This window comes from Carettochelys insculpta, chromosome 2 (genome assembly GCF_033958435.1).
Source record: "Carettochelys insculpta isolate YL-2023 chromosome 2, ASM3395843v1, whole genome shotgun sequence".
NCBI lineage: Eukaryota > Metazoa > Chordata > Testudines > Carettochelyidae > Carettochelys > Carettochelys insculpta.
In genome coordinates this window covers 192,845,351-192,867,593 of record NC_134138.1, presented here as the reverse complement: position 1 = coordinate 192,867,593, position 22,243 = coordinate 192,845,351, and the positions used below count along the sequence as shown (strand labels likewise).

At 44.8% G+C, this 22,243-nt stretch overlaps 1 protein-coding gene across 7 annotated transcripts in view; it reads right to left on the bottom strand.

Moving 5' to 3' along the window:
• Positions 1–3,196: 3,196 nt before the first annotated feature.
• The window catches only part of CLASP2 (cytoplasmic linker associated protein 2), a 325,025-nt gene continuing 305,978 nt past the window's right edge, over positions 3,197–22,243 (bottom strand). For all 7 annotated transcript variants that reach the window (XM_074988197.1, XM_074988200.1, XM_074988203.1 and 4 more), the window contains 5 exons: positions 15,969–16,162; positions 14,145–14,273; positions 10,610–10,816; positions 6,258–6,374; positions 3,197–3,549 (listed from right to left, as the gene is read on the bottom strand). In XM_074988197.1, coding sequence (XP_074844298.1) covers positions 3,463–3,549; positions 6,258–6,374; positions 10,610–10,816; positions 14,145–14,273; positions 15,969–16,162 — 734 coding nt within the window. In that variant the 3' untranslated portion in view covers positions 3,197–3,462. The remainder of the gene's footprint in view (positions 3,550–6,257; positions 6,375–10,609; positions 10,817–14,144; positions 14,274–15,968; positions 16,163–22,243) is intronic.

Genomic DNA, 22,243 nt, shown 5'->3' with positions numbered 1-22,243 from the left:
TTATTTTGTTAAAGTGCTACTTGACTGCTTTTTTGTTTTGATAGTATATAGACTAGCACGGCTTTCTCTCTGTTAGTATTTAAATAGGGTTATTTTTGTAGCAGAGAAGGGACAGACTATGTTTAGAAAGAATGGACACAAAGTCCTCCTGAGCGGAACCCTTAAAAGAACCATCTTCAGAAACAGAATGAAGACTTTATATATACACACTTATGAAAAGGGCTAAAGTACCACTGTTAAACTGTAATAATCTAAGTGACAATTAAAACCAGGGATTTTCTGTACCATTGAAAAAAAAAAACAACAAAATCCTTCATAATAGCAGTTTTCAAACTTTAGCAAACCCTGAAGCTTCCTATTTTGATTTAAAAATTTTCTGGGAACCCCAACCTTCCCGGTCAGCCTTTGCCCTATCCCCTTCCCCAAGGCTTTGCCCATTGTCTGAAGCCTCAATCCTGCTCACTCCCCTGCTCTCCTCTGCTCATTCGCTCCACCCTCACTCACTTTCACTAAGCTGGGACAGGGGATTGGGAGTGCAGGAAGGGTTGTGGCTCTGGGAGGGAGGCTGAGTGTAGGAGGGGCAAGGGGAGCACTTATCTCAGGGGGCTCCCAGAAGTGACTAGCACATCCCTCTGGCAGCATCTTCCAGACGGGAGGGCCAGGAAATCTTAGTGCAATGTGCCTGTTCACAGGCAGCACCCGGCAGCTTCTGCAGTTTCTGGCAATGGGAGCTGTGGAGCCAGTATTTGGGGAAGGTGTAGCGTATGAAGCCCTCCAGTCCCAACCCCGTAACACGTAAGGATGTTTTATATGCTTCTGGGAGCAGTGCTGAGCCAGGACAGATAAGAAGTCTGCCTTAGCCCTACTGCACTGCTGGACTTCTAGTGTGTATGAGGCACTGGGAGGGGGAGCAAATGAGGAAGGGAAGGTGGAGGAATTGATCAGCAAGTCCCACGGATGCCTGGAGCACCTTCCGGCACCTTAAGGTGTCCACAGACCCCCAGTTTAAGAAATGGTGCTTTATGAGGAATGGTATACTTCAAAACATCTTAAAATTAATCCTAAGTGATGCAGTCTCCACCTAAGTGAATAAGAATTAATAGGCCTGTGAAAATTAAAAACCGGTGATCATAAAAAATTCTAGTCAATCTCTGAATCTGCTATTTTGGTCTGATGGAACTATATTAATTTGGTAGGCTTTATAGCATGCTTTTTAATGCCAGTTTAGATATGGAAATAATATGTGTAAAAAGCAGCACTCTGGATGCTCAACAATTATGCAGAATCTTTTAAACCCAATACTGGTGTCTACTGCATCTATCATCTTTAACATAAGATGATTAAATATAACAGAAAACAACCTGCATACATTATTAATTTTTTTCAACTAATGTTATGTACATTTTATTGCCAGTATATGCACAATGGTAAGCAAAGAACTATAAATACACAATGTAATTAAACAGTAGAAAACTAAGAATGTTGCATATAAGGGAGGACAGAAAGGGGAGATACTACTTTCCTGACGCAGCTGCTGCTAAAACCAAAGAGGCCAGTGACAAATGAGAATTTTACTTTTTTAAAAGTTCATACATACATTTCTACATCCCCCCACCACAAAAACAAAAACACAGCAACAGCAAACTGCTTCTTTGATAACCATGTTTCAACTTCCTCTGTCAGAGTAACTTCAGATTAAGAGAAAATGACCTCTCAAAGTATACAATTGCAAGTATCCAGCTCCACTTTTGTTTAAGGTAACAGTAATTGAAGTGCATTAGCAGGTCCTTATGATATTTGGTTACACGATAAAGAACAGGGCTTTAAATGCACAGCAGCAAATGGTGATTTGAAAAAATAATTTCAAAAGATTTCTACAGACAGTTTTTTCACAAGCACAATGGGCAGCAGCTCAGTCAAAAGTAATCACCCTGACGAGGTAGAGAGAATTTTAGCCTAGCACAGATCATCATCCTTGGCACTGCTATTTTCTCTCTTATCAGGACACATTTCCGAAAATTAGAGAATACCATGGTAAAAAACAAACAAAAAAACCCTTCAGATTCCACCATTCCTGAAAAGGGAGCTCTTTTCCCCTCCAGCTCTCAGCTAAGTAGCTTGTTGATTATATCTGAGAAATGGAAGATACTCAGTGACAAATCTTTACTTGATTTTTGTTCTCGCTTTCCATGATCATAAATACAAAACAACATTATTCACAATAAACTAAAATTTGAAAAATAAAACACCCAACCTGAAAACATTTTCACACCTTAATCCAGAGAGGTCTTGATGATGCTATTCAAGAAAACCATGCAAATAATTTGGTGCAGTTTTCCCAATTTATCCAAAACGTTTGAAAAAAGTGTCAAGATTCATTGCGCTTGTGATTCTCACCCACACCTTAAAATTCAGTGCAGAATGTCATAGTGCTTTTTAAAAAGATAACAAATGAAGAGTTCTCTGCACTATTGTCATATACTTCCCATGTGAGTTATGATACTACTGATTCCAGCAACTAGGTTGAGAGGAAAATTCTGTGATAAAGATAAATACATACTGCGCATGCGTGGGCAGAGCACTCCACTCTGAAGCATCCTGCTTGAAGAAAGGATGGTGACAAGGATGGTTCATGTCCATCAAGTAATCGTTTTTTCTGCTGCTAGAAAGCAGACTGCCACACTACCACCAGTTCTGCAACACTGGACCCTGAATGGGCTGTCTTCCACAACAGAATGTGCTAGCTGTACTGGTCCTCTACTGCTCACACTAAATGCTTATTTATGAGACAAACATACAACCAATGAACAATATCACTTTCAAAGAACTGGATCAATCCAGTTGTGTGTGTGTGTGTTTTTTTTTTTGTGGGCATAATGCTCATACTCCAGAATATCCCAAACAAGATGCAAACAACATGACGTACCACCAACACAGCAACTGAGTCTAGTTGCAGTTCAGATTAGTTCTACCTTGTTTCATATAATTTCCTCTTTCTACAAAAGCATATATTTAAACAAAACAGCAATAAAATGGCATGTTTTGCTTTAGCCAAAAAAAGCAAAAGAATTTAATTTTAACTTTTAAAGCTTAAAGCATTCCCGTTTAATTAGCATTTTTAAAGTTTTTTTTTTAATACAGTCATAACACTGGCAAAAGTTAATGGGAAGACACAGAGAAGTGTGAACAGGGAAAGTGATGGATTAGATTTTTAAAATTTATTTTGTTTCAATCAGATGATATTAATACTGTTTTCTCCTTGGATTTGGAATAATTCTACTGCAACAGTCACATGCAGGCTGAAGGCAGCCATAAGCTGAAAAAAATAACAAAAAAGAAAACAAAAACAAATAAAAAAGAGTTCCAAAATGTGTGTGTGTGTGGGTGTGAGAGAGAGTTTTCCTTCCACTGATGAGTGTCTGTCCTTTCTTTAGGAGACCTACTTCACTGTCGTCAGTTTCATTAGCTTTGTCCAGAAACATCTGCTGCTGTGTCACCTGCTCCAGAGCCCGTTTGTGCACGTTTGATGTAAAGGTTCAATAATTTCATCTGCGGATTTAATTCAGAAATAAATTTGTTTAACATGTAATAGAAACAAAGTTTAATACTAAAAATTCTAAAATAGTCTATCAGCATGGGTAAGAATACGCTGAAGAAATTTCTGAATAAAGCTGAATTAATAATTAATTCTTTGCTTTGCTGGAAATTCTGAAATTTTTTTTTTGGTATTTCAGGTCAAACTGAAAATGACTTTTTTTGGCAAATTAGAAAGTCTGAAAAAATTGAGGAAAATTGAAAAAACGATGTGTTCAACCCAAACATTTTTCTTTTCAGTTTTGGACAGTTTTACAAAGATAAAGGACTACAGTCACAAAAGGCCTGGAAGAGGGTGAAAGAGAACAGAAGTCATTTATGAACTTTAGCCCAGTACTTATGGTCTCTTCTGAAACACAGGAGATCTAGATTCATGACCTTCCTCTGCCTGATGTGGAGCAGAAACATGAACTGGGGTCTCCCACACCCAAGATGGATGATCTAATCACCTGGCTATAGAGTTACCCTTTTTTTTTTTCCCCTAGCCCAGTGACTACTGTCACTTTTAGCAGAAATTCACAGCCATTTATGACAACAGATAGTCATTTTGACAGGGTATGTGAGATCAACTCCCTTGTGTGGTTAGGACACACAAACTAGGCCGAGGCAGATCCAAGTCACTGATCCTCATGAGGCAGAAGGAACTATAAAGTGACCAGATGTCCCATTTTTAAAGAGACAGGCCTATATTTAAGCCCAGCAGGCGTCCCGATTTTCTCTCACAAATGGCCACATATTTTGTCTCCCTCCAGCATCAGTACTACAGGTCCTGCTGCTAGCTGGATCCCTGCTTGCCAGCTGCCCACACACCAGTGATGAGTGAGGGGTCAAGTGGCCAACAATGGAGGAGGATATGCAGTGCTGGTGGTGGGGTGGTGATGCAGCACACATGGCCAGCCCTCCTCCTTGTTCATCAGTTCAACCTTTACTGCACAACAGCTCTCAGTCGGTAGGGCCCTGCCCTCATCCCATTTCTGGCCAGCACTGGTGGAGCACTGAGAGTAGAAGTTGGCGTACACTGGCAGGCATCAGGCAGTGACTGTTGATGTTATCTAGGCTGCCCACCCATCAGCCCTTTACATGCTCCCCCTCTCATCTTCTCTCTTCCTGTTATGTCCCTTCATTCCCCATGAACCCAGCCCTGCTGCTCCTCCATATCCTCTCCCCCCCGAGTGGGATTCTAGAACTTTGTTGAGAACAAGCCCTTGATTGGAGCACTCAGATCACCGATAGCCAGGCTCCTTCCTTCCTCCACTGCTCTGGTTGGGCCAGTGCCACAGGAAAGGCCCCCTGGTTTGCAGCACAGGCCAGGAGGAACTGAGCCCTCCATGTGTCAAAGCACGTCACAACACTGACATTGTGGCTCTGGAGATGTGGGGGGTGGGGGTGGGGAGTGATTTCCTGTCTGTTCACACCCTAAATCTGTAGGCTCCTCAGCAGCCTCCACAGGCAGGGGCTTAGCACCCTCCTCACACATTCCCACCTTCTCCAGCGCTTCGTGCCCCCACAAGCAAGGTGCCGCTCCTTCCCCTACTGAGCCGCCTTTCTGGCAGAGTGGTTGGAAGCCCTATAGCCAAGTTCCCTGGTACACAATGCAACCTTAGGATTTAACCCCTTCCTGCCCGCACTGGAGCCGAGGGTTGGGAGGCAGCTAGGTTATGCCAGTGACTGGCAGCAACCTGGAGTTATCTGCCTTTTGACTTTGTGCAGGCAGGCAGGGACAAGCTGTTTCCTGTGATGAGGGAGAGTAGGGAATAAAAATGAGCTCTGCAAAGACATAGGCCAAGTCATCCCTCACCTCCCATCCTGCATTGCCTCGGGCTAGAGCAGCTTCTGGCCACATTTTGGAGTGAACCCTAATAGATATCCGGGGAGGGTCTGTAACCCTCCCCCAGAGTATCATCTCAGGAAGACACATCACCAGGTACCAAAGAAGTGTCTCTCTCCTGGGGGACCCAGCCAGGCATGGAGGGCAGAAAGCACAGGGCTGGTAGGGCCAAATCAGTCAGTCATCCGCTGCTCTCCATGTAAGAAAGGTATATAGAAATGTGCATCTGTCACCTCTCCCCATGCATGAATGGGGGCTTAGGAGTGTGTGTGCGCCTGTCCCTCCACTGTGAACCTTAAAGGTAAGACGGCAAAAAAAAAAAGTGTGGAGGGGAATCTTGTGTACTAGGATTTTTCTAACAGGATCTCAGTCAACTTGATATTAACTTGAACATTTGTATGGCACACTTCTGATTGATTGCCATTGAGCTTACTTGAACGGGTAATTTTACCAGTGAAAGAGAAATAGCTGTGTTAGCCTGGATTCTACCAAAAAAAAAAAGCAGTCAGGTAGCACTTTAAAGACTAACAGCTGCACTTTTGAGCTAACTATAACATCACCAAGTCTAAGTTAACGCAGCAGAACATGTGGCTAATACAGCATTTTTTAATACATCAGTGAGAACTTCACCTGCATAAAGGATTTATGATTTGCATATGTTTGAGTCTCATATCAAAGTCACCTTGATCCTCTATTTGCGAGTAGGTTCAGCAACCTGGGTTATTAGTCTTTCATATAATACTTTCCTTAGTTTTAACAGTTGCTCATAACTACACTGTAGACATATACATGTAATTAGGAGAGAATATTTCCGTAAATGGTATATTCCACTTACTTTACTGCCAGTGAGTTGACTGAGATGTGGTTTTAGTTCATCGCCAATTACTGCATGAATGGCTACAAGGCAGAAAACACAAGCCTTACGAACACTGCTCTCTGAATTATCATAACCCTAGAAAAAAGGAAATTAATATTAATAGCTGCCATGTGTCTAAAATACTGAGATATTTCTTTTTACAGACACACAAAACACTCCCACAATGAACAAATGTTCAGGTTACTAAGGGAAGCACGCCAAACTTAGGAAATGCCAAAATTAAACCTGTCCAAATAAACAGAGGATATTTATAAATAATTCTCGTTCTTTGAGAGTCATCTCTGTTTGTTCACACTTGTGGAGTATGGTACCTCAACAGTAAAGTTGTAGATCTGGCTTGAAAATCCATGCTCACTGAGAAGCACATGAGATAGCTTGCATGTGTGAACCATTGTTGTCCTGCTGCACAAGAGTACATCCACCAGAAACCCTGATTTCTTCCCTCTAACTTTAGAGTCTGGACATTACACAGAACTCTGAAGTAGAAAGGAAGTGGGTAGGTAGCAAGAAGAATAGCTTCTGTTCAGTAATCTCTTTCTTCAGCATGTATCTCTGTGCACCTCCCCAGGCAATGCTACATCAGGGTAATGGTGATTGAGGAGTTCTTAGCTAAATACAAACCGTAGTGCTGCTCTCCTAAACTGAGCATCAGAACGCAACTCTGTGGTTGAGGGGCAGTGCTTTGTAAAAATGGGCACTGAATTCCAACTTGCTGCTTTAGTTGTCTCACAAGGGAATCTTTACTAAGACATGCCACAGAAGCTGCATTGGTTTTCAGGGACAAGGGCTTTAAATCACAGGATACTGATTTTCCAGCTAAAATGCAGCAGTGTTCTAAACAGCTCCTAATCTAATGTGAAAATCTATTTGGTAACGAGTATTTCCTGACATCTCTTCCCATAGGCAATGCAGAACTTATTGGATTCCTTTAAAGGGCTAGATCTTTTACAGATAAAAATAGAGCATCCTCTTGACATCTAAGTTAGGGGAAGTTTACCCAAACTTGGAAAAGGGAGTAACGTAGTTAGGCAAATGCAGTGAGACTGGTGGCAGTCTGAGACGGACTTAAGAGCAAAGATAAGATGCGGCCTCCTTATGACTTTCGTGCTTGTGGCCCACAGTATAGCAAACAGTGAAACATTAAGCTCAGTTCCTTGCTTAACTGATGCAATTGCTGTAAGAAAGGCCATTTTGATCAATGAAGTGTTCAAAAGAAGCTTAAGCAAGGTCAACCCATCCATTTCGTTAAGACAAGATTTATGTTCCATGAAAGTGGGGGCTTTGTAGTGGGGCAAATGAATTTACCATGTTCATAAGTAACCTCTTAAACTTGGCAACTACAGGATGAGAGATGTTCATCCTTACTGTAACTGCAGTAAGTATATACATTATAAACTTTAAATGAGGTTGAATTTAAGCTCTGCGACATCAAGTACAGAACTCTAGGATTGAAGGATCATCAGCTCAGGATGGCATGAGTTCTCCAACCAATCACCTAGATAATAAACCTTTTTCATTTTTGTTTACAGCAACTTATGGTGGAACTGTTCACGGACTGTAAGAGGGTCTGCATCCTCCAAGAGGAGAAATGCTCCACATAATTCAGCAGATTATTCCATACTGGGCAAGGGGAGTTACTGGGTGTGGTTGCACAATCCTTTCTTGCTGTGAGACAGAAGGGCTGAAGACAAAGGGCAACAAGTACAGCATTTCTCTGGCTAGCTTAAGGGGATCAGGGTACCAAGACAGCATGGAGAGTCCCATGCCTGCTGACTCAGGCTATGAGACGCTTCAATTGTGTAGACGATTCAGCCCAGGCTGCAGCCCAAGCTCTGGCAACCTCCCACCTCACTGGGTCTCCAACTACACTGCAATTAAATAGCCTCAAAGTCCAAACCTGTGTCAATCACAGGTTTTTAACTGCGATGTAGACATTTCCACTGAGACTATTAAAAGCTGTTCCACTGAAAAATTTCAAAAAGAACACTTATTTGTGTGCATCTGTGCAATATGCTTGCCTTTTTTTCCCCCCCTGCCCTTGGGAGCATGCAAAGCTATTATTGGGTGGCTGTGTCAGCACTACAAAAATAACTTCAAAGTTGCTTACTTCAAAATAAGCAACTTTGAAGTAGAGCGTCTACACACACCCTACTTCGAAGTTAAACTCTGAAGTAGGGCACTACTCCAATTCATGGGAACAGAGTAAGGACTCTGAAGCTGGGAAAAAAATGTGTGTAGACTCTCTGCTGGCTACTTCAATGTAGTGTGTAACTTCGAAGTTAACCTTGAAGTTAGTTCCTAGAGTAGACACACCCGGTATTTCCTTCTGCATAATATGGAACTGGTGAGAGCAGGTTTCAACGACTGCTCAAGTTGATCCCGAGATCTCCTGCCCAAGATGTCTCCCTTCATGTTCTCCCGGTCAAGAAGCAAAAGCATCTTGTTAGATTTTGTCCTGCATGCTCCATACACAAAATGTTCTGGTCTACACTCAGAATGCACTCCTCCCTGTTTACTCTGTAAGCGGCTGTACTATTTGATGATGCAGAGAGAAATGAAAAGTTTTCAGGGCTCACTCCCAGGTGTTCCAAATGCCATGTAACCAATGGTAGATAATGCACACACTGTTCTAGACTGGAGGCAATGATAGCAACTAATGTAGGGAGCAAAGGATCCCTTCCCCCCAACCCCCAAAAGCTACTGTCCTTGTTTCCTCATCAAACAAGCTTTAAGTACACTCTCCTTCAAAGGTCATGTACATTTAGCGTGTAATTAATCTGTTCATGTTCGGACATGCAAAAAGGGTGACATGTTGGTCAAAGAGGCCATCAGCTCCAACAGCCTTAGGAACATTTATCTACCTATATTTGGACAACTGGCTGCTAGGCACCACTCAAAACAGGATCTTTCCTCAGAGAACAACTGCAAGAGACCATACAGTTTTCCCTTGATGTTGGAGGAATGCATCAATTACTGTAAGGTGCTTGGTCAAGACTTTCAGGGCTTTGGATAAACCAAAAGGAAAGACCGTGGACTGATAATGTCATGTCTCCACACAGAGCTTCAAACCCTTGAAACAAAGGTTGTCTCTTACATGAAAATAAACATTAAATTGACAGTCATACATCAATCTCCCCAGAACAAGGAAAGGATAGCCCCTGGAGTTAGCTCATGTTCTTGATTTCTTACGCACTTGTTGAAGTTTCTGAGGTCCAGGGTGGGTATCAGGCTATCATTCTTCTTGGGGGATCAGAAAAAAGCAGATGTAAATTCCTTTCCCTTGCTGTTGCTAAGGAACACGATCTTTGGCTCTCTTCTTGAGAGGCAATGCTCTTCTTACAAAGACATTCTCTCCTGTCAGAGGTCCTTGTAGAAGGAGGTTCTCATATGGTTGCTTGTGCAATCTTATTTCTGGAATTTCCTAACTTTTGAGGGCATGACATCATAACTTTAACATCTGTTTAACAGAGGTTTCTTAAAAGTGTAACTTCCTAATTCTTTTCAATGCCCTCTACCAAATATTATAGACTCAACTTAATCCCCAAGTTTGGAACATAAGGTCCAAAGACATCTACCACCAGAGCTCATGAGATAACTGTCAGCAGCAGCAGGTTGCCACCCCCTAATGTGAAGCATCATTAAAGGAGGATGATATGCACACTTTGCCGGTTGGTTTCACAGCTATTTGTGGACAGCGGGACTACCAAGTTAAATTACATACTTGGGTGGGGGGAGGGAGAATGATGCTCTCTAGTGTTTAGAGACCTTTTTGCCCTTCTTCTGCTCAGCCTCTTCTGGTCCCCATTGGCTCTTAGCCTCTCTTCTTCAGCTTCTTCTCTGCCACCCTCACCTGTCTCCAATCCTTCTTCTCTACTCTTACTCCTTCCCACACTCCTCACTGCTCCTATTCCCTATCTTCTATTCATGGCCTTCTCCAGCTCCTGTTGTCTGTCCCCCCTGCTTCACTTCTATCCTCCTACAGAGCTGATCTAGAACATATCAAGTATTTAGCTGTAAAAGACTAACATGTTTCTCCTACACACGGGCAAACAGAAGTGTTGTGAGGTCATGCTCTCTTCGTTTTGAGTGCCTCCCTCAACCTGACCATGCCTTCAGGTTGACCAGGTATATCGGACAGAGGTCTCAAGATCCCTTTAACCTTTCCTTGGGCCTCTGTGTGGGCTTTATATACCCCATCCCAGAGCCACAATAGCAACCTACTACCCAAACCCAAGTTCTCAATAAGAGTTGAGTGATATGCATGAGAGACTTGCACTTTAAAATTGCTTACATCTGCTATGGTTTCTTACCTGTATTAGACCTGGCACAATCTCTGGTAAAAGCTGAGCAAGGGTATCTTTAGATACTCTCTCTATCACTTTTGTCTGCATTTTGATTGCAGCCAGGTTAATGGGGTAATCTGCAGTTTGGATAATGGGACAAAGTACTTTGATGCACTGATCTGGGCTAATGGAAGTGGCCAGCATTGAAGCAGCTTCTTCAGCCGACCTCACCACCTAAAATAGATTAAATAAAATAATAGAGAAAACAGTTTTTTAAACAAATATTTGTACAGTCCAAATTCTGAAAGTTCTACTGTTGAACCTTGCAGTGAAATGAATAAATTAGTATGCTTATTTGTATACTTATTTAGTTATTATAATATAATTATGTCTCTACAACACTGAAAACTGGATTTGGACCTGAAGAGACCATTACAGACAAATTTTCAAAAAACCTGTAAATGCAGATCCTAAATGGAAGCAGTTCTTCTGAAAATGTGGGTGATAATTTGGCCTAGCCTCTGCATTTTGACAGTACAAACATCAACATGCTCCAAGTCTATCTGGCAACAGATGCTAGGTCAAGCCTGCAATCTCTCCAGTGATTGCTATTCCACATCCAACTGTGACAGACTACTGAAGATTTTGTTAATATTTCTGAACACACAGCTCTCCACTGGAATTTTCTGCTTCTTGTTTGTCAGACAGATTTTCCATTCATTAAAGAAAATTATTTTGTAACAGCACATATATTTTTACTTCTAAAACTAAGTCTTATTTATATAAAATTAAGGAAAAAAAGGCAAAAACTCAGAATCTTGAACTAATAGAGGATTTTGTGTGGGACTATTACAGTAATTAGCTGGGAGCTGACAGCTTGCAGGTCAAGAGCATGTGAATACAAATGGGGATGCTGAACAGGGTTCTGCCCTAAAAGGTCTGGTTCTGCAATTGTGCTACTTGTTGGCTACACTGCACACAGCCACATTTGTGATACATAAAACCCATGCTATGTGAAGCTCTAGCATGCCCCCATTCATTGGCTGCTTTTGGGAAGGACTAGGATGAGTGTGAACTCAATTGCCAGGGAATTAGAAGGAGCGCATGCATGAAGACATTCCCTCACCACTCCTGGAGATTGTGTACAGTGGGAACCCACGCGAGTGCTGGATGTAGAAGGTACCACTGGAGTTCTATGCACTGAGACTTTGGTGATTGATGCCAAGTCTGATTGTCTTAGCAGTGCTGGAGATGGGGTCAACCTCACGAGGAGGCCATGAAGCCAAAATGTTCCACTCCTTTTTGGTCCTTGGCTTGAAAGACTGGCAAATCTTGCACATGTCACTTCTGCGACCTTCGCCCAGGCAGCACAAGAAACTCTTGTGTGGGTCACTCAGTAGCATGGGACATTTAGAGGTGTCTCAGGATTTGAAAACAGGGGATCAGGGCATACTCCAACCATAGTGAAGTCCCAAAAGGGAAAACAAAGGTTTGAATTATCCAGGTACTCAAGTACTAGAGAATTATGTACACAAAAGCAGTGAACACTAATGTACTAACAAAGGGCTACAGTGGTTAGCTGGAGCAAAAGCACTTCCATGTATTGCCATTAGCAGCAAGAAAGAACTGAGGGAGGTGGCAGCATGTAGCACCCCTTACAATGCGCCAGAGAGGTGCCACTCCTGGGGTCACTAGAGGCACTCCTTTACAGGTACTGCTAAGAGAAAAACTTCCAGCACCAGTGCATGTGGTAAGCATGAACACCTACAGCGGAATGAACATGATCAAATCCCTCAGTGGCTTGGGGCATGGCGGGGGGTGAGGTAAGACAGGGAATATTGTGGCTTCCTCTTCTTGATAAATTTTCCCTCCCTGTCCTCTTTATACTCTGTATCTAATTTCTAGGTGTATCCTGTTTCCTCCTTCATCCTCTACTCCCACTCTGCATCACCTGGTTATCCTGTCATACTCATGGTTATTCCTTTGCTTCCTCTTTATTGCTGCTCCAATGCCATGAGAACAGAACTTTCAAGCATGTCCTCCAATGGTATAATTTGGCTAAAATGCTGGATAGAATAAAGCAATGAGCCCGTATTGTGTTTGGTCTCATTCAAGAATGTTTGCCAGTGGAGGTGATGGTGAAAACAACCCAGTGCAAGGCCAGGTGTGAAATTTTTTGTCTTGCTCACCACTGTTCTCAGACGCCATTTGGCCAAAGATACTTAGTAGGGAGAAAGATGAGGTACTATTTCACATTGATTTCAATGGAGGGCAGAGGTTTTTTTTTGTTTGAAGGGACACATTTAAAGATCCTAAGGACTACACAGCCAGTTTAATACCATTAAGTCACACTAATAACTGCATGTTACAGTAAACAGCAAGATAAGAAATTTCTAAAGCATCTTTATGCATAATTGAGAGCATTTCTGTATGTTAATGAAATGGATTAGCAAAGCTTTGATTTAATCCTGTTCCTACAAAACATTTCAGAATTCATCCATAGGCACAGAACCTGGTATGGGTTGAACCTCTCTTGTCCAGCACCCTAAGGACCTCACTGCTGCCAGACAACAGAATTAGCTGGATGAAAGGAAGTCAATGTTTTCTAGCACATTACTAGCACTCTGCTTCCCAGGCTCTTAGAAAACATTTAGGGGTATATTACAGCTAAATAACAGCACACGACTCCGAGAGACAGGCTGGCTGTAAACAAACTTCATGGAACCATGGGAAACTTGGCCACACCCATGATAAAGTGGTTGTCCAGCCAACTAAAGTCTTGCTGGATTACAGAGTTTGCCGGACAAGAGTGTTCTGGATTCGAGATGTTCGATTTGTAATTCCTCTATCTCTGATTATCATCATGTATGATATATGCAGCATCACTAGGCCATACAAGGAAACTCTTAGGGTTTTCCATTGACACTTTTCATTTACTTTTAAAGAGTTTCTAAATCTTCCGATAGCACTGTAGACACAACTTGCAGTCATTAATTCAATTGTTTTAGAGAAGAACTAAATTTTGAAAAGCATGTATTTGTTCTTTTCCTTCTGTTTACAAAAGTTATATCAAGATGCGTCTTTTCTCACTTCTCATCTACTAAACTAGATTAGCATACATTTTAGGTTTCTGCTTTTCTCAGAAATAATCTTTGAAAAGCAAAAGCATGATGGGGATGAAACAGTATAAAATGTTTCCCCATATACATATTGCCTCCCTATAAAGTTATAGGTCCTGGAAGAAATCTCCTTTATACTCCTAGTAGTGGTGAAAATGATCTGACACACATACTCAGTTGAGTACGTCTGTGTGTCATTTGAGGTTAATAAGTAACAATCTACTTTATTTAGGATTGAAATTGTGCATTTCAGGCTGTTCTATGGTCCTTCCTTCCTATTACAGCACACCTTTATTAACCAATATTTACTGAATCCTTCAATATCAAACCTATAACTTTCTCACTGGCATTTCACTAAATTTATCAAGCACATTCTTTGAACATATTTGATTTGTGCTTTGTTACATTTCACATCCTCAGAATACACAGAGCCACTTACTAACCTCCTTATGAGGATCCTTATGAGCTTCTAGTGTCTTCATAATTGTGAGCTCCGCATAATTTTTAAATCTTGCTGGTTGGTTCCTTAGAATTTCTCTTAAAACTTTCAATGCCAAAGCTCTGATTGCATGCTAAAGATTAAATATTGTATATAATCAAGTTATTGACCTTTGAACTAACAATGTGCTTTTAATATTAGCTTAGCAACTGGACACAAATTTTATTGATAGTGGAAATATAAAGTAAATTATAATATGCTCCCTGTTCATTCAAGCTCTAAGCACATGGAACTACCAAAATCGTTTACAGCATCCCAACTCATACTCTCACCCCCTCTCTATTGCATATTTACATGGTGCTATGAAACTTTTATTAAGCAATATATACACATGCATGCAAAGTCACAAGCAGTCTATGCAGATCATCCCTAGTACATATTTTGTCTAAAACGCTTAAAAAAAAAGTTTAGAAATATTTTATTTTCCAAAACTACATTGAAAGTTTTGAGCCCCTCTGATTAAAAGGATGTCTAATTACAAATCTAACTATAGTATACTAAAAACACAAGCAGCCCTGTAGCACTTTAAAGACTAACAATTGGTGCTAAAAGATTACTCGCTTTTGTTTTTTGTGAAGCTGCAGACTAACACAGTAGTCTAATTATACTGAACTGAAATGGATTTGACAATTATGACGACATTTTAAAAATCTCAAATTATTTATAATTGATTTCCTGTACGTAATGTTGCCTGTGTTTCAGGGTTTTATACCTTGTAATTAGGCAAGCCAACAGACTTGCCAGGCCCCTGGGTAAAGCGTGTGTCGGGGGAGAGGGCGCAGCACTCCCAGACGGGCAGGGCCTGAGCAGCCAGACTTCAGCACTGCCCAGACTACCTGGGGTTCTGCAGCATACCAGCGGCAATTTAAGGGGACAGGGACTCTGTCTGCTGCTGGGCCCCAATGCAAATTTCCCCCTTTGCGTCCCCCTTTCCCCGTCAATATGCCTGTTTGTAACCTAGCAGGGCTAGTGAAAGCTAAGTTTTGTATCCACCCTGAAAACTGGGGAAACCTTCTCTCCAGAAGAGTAGAATATGTATACGCACACTTATTTTTAAAGGCAAGCTTTGCATGGCATACTTCGAAGGGGGAATATTTTGAATTTCATAGTAATTAGCTGAATATCCCCAAACATAAGGTAAAAAAAGGATGAAAAATCAACTTTAAGCTTCCATAACTCCCAACCCCAAAGTTCCAACTAACAGTAGTTGCTATGCACAAAACACATTATATTGTCACCCACCCCAAAAATCACCTGAAACATAAAACTAGTAAAGGAAGTAGGGGATGGAGAATCAGATAAAGGCCTTTTTGATACAATCAAGTATTTTTTTTTAAAGTGCTCTCTCAAAATATAGTATGAAGAAAAAGCTATGGACCTGACCCCTCTCACTCTATTACAAGATGCTGTGCATACATAATACACAGAACATCGGTCAGAGAAGGAGACAACAAGACTGGATACTGGATGAACCCAAAAGAAAAGACGACCCTGTAAAGTAAACACGACGACTGCCTCTATTTACTGTTTGGGGCATTGGGAATACTCTTAAATTAATTGCATTTTCTCAATCCCACTTGCAGATCATATCATTAAGAAGTTTTTTTTTTTTTAAATGCTACCAGACACTTGACTATCCCCTTCTAGATGTGCCATTCAAACATAATATAATTTCATCGAGATTGGACCTGACAGGTTACTGAAGAATGGGCCCTAACGTCAAATGCAATTTTAGTGCACTGTCAACTTCAGGTTAATCTGAACTTACCTCTTTGTCCCCAAGAGTTTCAAGTAACAAAAGTAGTATTGTTTTGAAGTGCTCATCCCAAACACCAAAGGCTTCTTCTTGAGTCAATTTCATAAGTTCATACAAAGCAGCCTTTCTTTCTTCAACTCTCTCATTATGGTTTGACAATTCTTTCAGTAACTCTGCAACCAGATCAGAATGGTCCATGGGAGGCTCTATCAGAAAGGAACAAATGGACATAGTCCTCAAATTGCAGAGATGTTGAAAAGCAACTCCAATTACATAATGCAGAAGATAGTTTCTAGGCTGCTAAGCCTTAAAACCCTTCTTTATTTTCCTTAGCTCTGCCTGTAAGGATATCTTCATCCTCAAAATAAAAAACACTTACTCTATTTTCAATATGGTCAGCAACGCTAAGCAACAAATGACTGGCACAATGGCAAAAAAAACAACTTGCAAATAAACTGACTGAAATTTGACTCTTCCAATGAGCGAAAAGGGTATGTTAACCATATCCTTTTAAACACGATGGCCACGTCCACATGGAGCCTTTTTCCAGCGGTGTCACCAGCAGCTCTATGCTAAGCAGGGTTCTTGAATATGCAAATGGTTTTCTATTTGCATAACCAAACAGGCAATTAGCATAGCTGTGTGAGATCTCCCTGCTGGCAGAAGCTGCTGCAGGCAGTAAACAGGCCACGTAGACATGCTTCTGCCGGCACAAACACCCTCTGTCGCCAGTCCCTTATCCCTGACTTTCTTCAGGGACAAGGGGATAGGCAAAGAGAAGTTACTCACCGTAGTAACGATGGTTCTTCGAGACGTGTCCCCGTGGGTGCTCCACAATAGCTGTCGGGCTCGCCCCGGCGCCGCAGGTCGGATCTTTTCAGCAATTTCTGCCGGGCCGCGCATGCACCGGTGCGCGCCGCTCCCTTGCGCGCTCCCGGCCGCGTGCGCGATCCGGCTCCCGCCAGTTCCTTGACCAACCGCCTCGGATGCTCCTGAAAAATACTAAACAGAGATCCGAAGCGGGGAGGATGGGCGGGTGGTGGAGCACCCACGGGGACACATCTCGAAGAACCATCGTTACTACGGTGAGTAACTTCTCTTTCTTCCTCGAGTGTCCCCGTGGGTGCTCCACGATAGGTGACTACCCAGCAGTAACCCAAGATAGAAGGTGGGTAATCGGTTTATGTGCAGCTTGTCCCCGAGAGGACCGCTGTCGAGAGACGGGTATCCTCTTGGAATACGCTGTGAAGAGCATAATGCTTGGCGAAGGTGTCATAGGATGACCAGGTCGCCGCTCTGCAAATGTCTTTTAGCGCAATGCCCTTGAAAAAAGGCTGTTGATGCCGCCACCGCCCTAGTGGAGTGAGCCCAAGGTGGGGCCAGTAAAGGAGTCTTTCTGAGTTCGTAGCACATTTTTATGCAGGATACGATGTGCTTCAAGATTCTCTGCGAAGAGAGACCTTCTCCTTTTGATTTGGGAGCGAGAGAGACTAGGAGTCTATCCGTTTTCCGGAAGGACTTAGTCCTGTCTATATAGAAAGCCAGCGGCCTCCTCACATCCAGGAGGTGTAGGCGCGCCTCTTTGTTGGAGTTATGAGGCTTTGGATAAATGAGGGTAAAACTATAGGTTCGTTAATATGAAACTCTGAAGAAACTTTGGGAACAAAGGCTGGATGCAGCCGTAAGGTTACTGCCTCCTTGGAAATTACTGTGCAGGGTGGCGTTGCCATAACTGCCGCAAGCTCACTCACCCTGCGAGCTGACGTGATTGCAAGAAGGAAGATTGTCTTTATCGTAAGGAGACGGAGGGAAACCGTGGTTAAGGGTTCAAACGGTGGTCCCGTTAGCACATTAAGCACCAGGTCCAAGCTCCACGAAGGTGGAAGTGGTTTCCGAGGGGGGGTATAGGTTTACCATCCCTTTGAGGAACCTGGTAACCATGGGATGGGCAAACACCGTGTGCCCTTCCTCTTCATGTCTGAAAGCTGATATAGTGCCAAGGTGGACCTTCAACGAGGATAGGGAGAGTCCGCCTCTCTTGAGGTCCAGTAAATACTCTAGTATTACAGGTATATGCGCAGCAAGGGGGGCTAATTGCTTGGTAGAACACCATGTAGTGAATCGAGTCCATTTTTGCTTATAGGGCTTCCTGATGGAAGTCCTCCTGCTACTTTCTGGGACTTGTTGCACTCCCTCCATACACGTGCACTCTAGGGAGCTGAGCCATGGATTAACCATGCTTGCAGTCGCAGGCCTCGGGGGTGTGGATGCACTATGGACCCCTGGGCTTGCGTGAGCAGATCCGGCGCCACCGGGAGGGGCATCGGTGGACGGTCTGACATGCGCAGGAGTAAGGGGAACCATTGCTGTAGATCCCACGTTGGGACTACTAGGATCATTCGGGCTTTCTCTCTCCTGGCTTTCTGCAAGAATTTGTGGATAAGCACTGTGGGAGTAAAGGCGTAGAGCAGGGGGCCCCTCCACGAGATCGCGAATGCGTCCCCCAGGGACCCCCGTCCCAGTCCTGCCCTGGAGCAGAACCATGGGCACTTCTTGTTGTGTTGAGTGGCAAACAGGTCTATCTGGGGAAATCCCCATGCGTGAAAAATCGGTTGTAGCAGATCGGAACAGATCTGCCACTTGTGTGTGAGTGCGAAGCGCCTGCTCAGCTGGTCTGCCTTTACATTGTGAGCGCCTGGTAAATACGAGGCTTTCAAGGTTATATTGTTGGCGATGCACCAGTTCCACAATCGGACTGCTTCCGCACATAAGGCACGGGACCGAGCTCCTCCTTGCCGATTTATATAAAACATGGTGGAGGTATTGTCTGTACTGATCCCGACTACTTGCCTTGTATATGGTCTTGAAAGTGTTTGCAGGTGTTGAACATTGCTCTGAGCTCCAGTATATTTATGTGCAGTGACTGTTCCGGGGAGGACCACAGTCTTTGCGTCACCTTTTCGCCCATGTGTGCTCCCCACCCTATGTGGGAGGCGTCGGTAGTGAGAAAAACAGATATTTGTGGTTGGTGAAAGGGTACCCCTGTTAGCATGTTCTTGGGGTTCACCCACCATTGCAGGGATCCGTGCACCTCTGTCGTGGGCAACACCACCCTGTGGACAGTGTGTGCTGCCGATTTGTAGACGCTCGCCAGCCAGTCCTGCATGCTGCGCCTATGCAATCGGGCATTCTGTACCACAAACGTTGCTGCTGCCATGTGGCCCAGCAGCTGTGAGCACGTCAGAACCGGCACCGTAGGGCTGAAGGTGATGACTTGCATGAGGGAACCAATGGCGCTTAAGCGGGCATCTGATAGAGAAACCCTTGCTGTGATGGAATTTATGCGTGCCCCTATGAACTCTATGTCCTGCACGGGGTCTATCTTTGATTTTGCCAAATTGATGACCAGGCTCAGCGAAGAGAACGTGTCTGCTGTGACGCGTATCATGCGAAGTACCTCCTCCTTCGAGGCCCCTTTCAGTAGGCAGTCTTTTTTTTTTTTCCCCCCAGATATGGGAATATAAACACCCCCTGTCTGTGCAGGTAGGCTGACACCACTGCCAAGGTCTTGGTGAAGACTCTGGGGGCCGAGGAGAGGCCGAACGGCAGAACCTTGTACTGAAAATGTTCTTTGCCTACTATAACCCGGAGAAAACGCCTGTGAGCCAGGTGAATAGTTATGTGGGAACACGCATCTTGTAAGTTGAGGGCTGCGAACCAATCTCCATCATCCAGTGCCGTAAGTATAGAGGCGACTGTGATCATCTGAAAGCGTTGCTTGCGCAAGTACCAGTTGAGGCCTTGAAGATCTAGGCTGGGCCTCCAGCCTCCTGTCTTTTTCTCTGTGAGGAAGTATCTTGAGTAGAACCCTTTCCCTCGGAGTTGCTCCGGCACTCTTCCCACTGCCCCTATAAGCATAAGATGGCCTACCTCCTGCTTGAGTCTCGCTTTGTGGGAGGCGTCCTTTAGGTGGGGTCTGGGTGGAGGTCGTGGGAGCAACTGGAACGGAATCACGTAACCCGTGGCTATGATCTCCAGTACCCATTTTTATGTGGTGATCTTTTGCCACTGGTCGTAGAATGGTCAGAGGCGATGGTGGAACAGTAGCTTCGGATGACATTGCGCGATGGTAGAGACAGTGCAGCCCTCGATCTGTGTGTCAAACTTGTGGCCTTTGGCCCTGCTCCGAGGACGCACAGCTCTGTTGAGAACGTCGCCTGGGAGTTCTGTACTGTTGGTGCTGTTGATGTCACCCTTGCTTGTAGCCCCTGTGGTACTGGGGACGCTGTGGTTGATATTGCAAACAGCTTCTCCGTGTCAAAGGGGAGATCAACGATCTTCGCCTGCAGATCCCTCCGGATACCTGATGTCTGGAGCCAGGACTCCCTGCTCATGACCACTGCCGTAGCTGTTGACCATGCTGCCGTATCCGCTACGACTAGGGCGATCTGAACTCCTGTCCTGGAGGCTGCGTAGCCTTCCTGCACGATGGCCTTGAGCACCGGCTTCTTGTCCTCTGGAAGCGAGTCCATGAGGGAAGTCAGCCTGGAGTAGTTGTCGAAAATATGGTTCGCTAGATGCGCTGCGTAATTCACCATTCTCAACAGTAGGGTAGAGGAGGAGTAGACCTTTCTGCCGAACAACTCTAGTTTCTTGGCATCTTGTCTGTTCCCCCTGTCTTGTACTGAGAAGTTTTCGACCTCTGTTGAGACGATTCCACCACCAGAGAATTTGGTCGCGGGTGGCTGAACAGGAACTCCATGCCCTTCGTCGGGATGAAGTACTTCTTATCCGCTCTCTTGTTTATAGGCGGAGTGGACACAGGGGTCTGCCATATTGTGGTGGCGGACTCCATGATTGCTTCATCAGCGGAATAGCTATTTTGGAAGAGGCAGGAGGTCTCAGGTTTTTAAGGAGCTTATGGTGTTTCTCCTGCACCTCTGCTGTTTGGATGCCTTGCGTGAAGGCCACCCTTTTAAACAGCTCTTGGAACTGTTTGAGATCGTCCGGAGGATGGACGTCCCCTGGGGCCGTGGCCTCGTCAGGGGAAGATAGCGAGGAACCGCTAGGGGAAGCCTCTCTGGACCCCTCTGGGTCCTGTTGACGGTGATACATCCTCTTGCTAGATACTTGCGAGGGAAAATCTCAGGGTTCCAGAATCAACTCCCCCTGAGATATCTGCGTTTCCGTCCCCGTCTGCGATTGCCCTCGGGGATATTGAAACGTCTGGGGGGATCTGTCCCTGGGAGCATGCCTATGGTGTCTATGCCCCACGTGATAGGGGCGACCATGGCAACACGGGCACTGTTCCGGAGATGGAGACCTTGACCACTCTGGAGGCGCATACCCCCTGCGTCTGGGGGAGCGAGATCATCTGGGTGATTGAGATAATGGAGAGACTGATTTGTGGCAGTACTCCAGGGGTTCAAAGCCCAGGAAAGGCGATGGTGGTCCGAGCCATGGTGATGCTGGCTGTGGGAACGGGGATGGGGGCTCAGGGTATACTGGAGGTGACCCCTGCCGCCTCGTTGGAGTCCGCAGCATAAGTGGAGGGCTTAGAGCGAGTAGCCCTGCAGCCCTGTCTGGAGAAGGGCTGCGGTGCCGGGTTTTCTGTGCTGCCTTTCCCCTCCCCTGTGGGGCTGGCTCCACCCCTTTCCGCGTCGGGGATCTCGGCTCCGCTGCGGTGCCGCACGGGTGGTGTCCCCCAGTGCTTGCAGGCCGCATGCCTGCGAGCTCTGCACCGCCGGTTCCCCGGGGGTCGGTGCCTCTAGCCGCGGTGCCACCGGTTCCGGCGCTTGCCTGGCCACCGCCCTGCCCACGGTGCGGGGCGGCTGTTTGATTATCGGAGGCGCAGCCTCTGCCACGTGCGTCTCCGCGCCGCCGCCGCTCAGCTGTGACTGCGGCTGGGGGCTAAGCGCTCCACCTGTCCCGCTCGCTGTGGCTGCTGGCAGGGATCGGGTTGGTGAAAGCTTCCTCCGTTTTTGCGCTGATGGGGTTAGGGAAGCAGCTTTCCTTTTATGGGCCCCTGTGGGTCCCTCCTGCTGAGGCTGCTCCGGCGCGTCTGGCTAGAGGGCCCTGTCAAAGAGCAGCATTTTCAGCCGCATCTCTCTGTCCTTCCTTGCTCTGGCTGTGAGCTTTGCACAGAAGGAGCATTTCTGTGCCCATCTGAGGCCGGCATCGCTTTGCGGCATGACTCACACTTTGAATCCTGAAGAGGACATTGTGGTGAGTCTTTGAGTTGTTAATAGGGTACTTAGCACCTTCTCTGTGCCTGTTTCCCTCTCGGA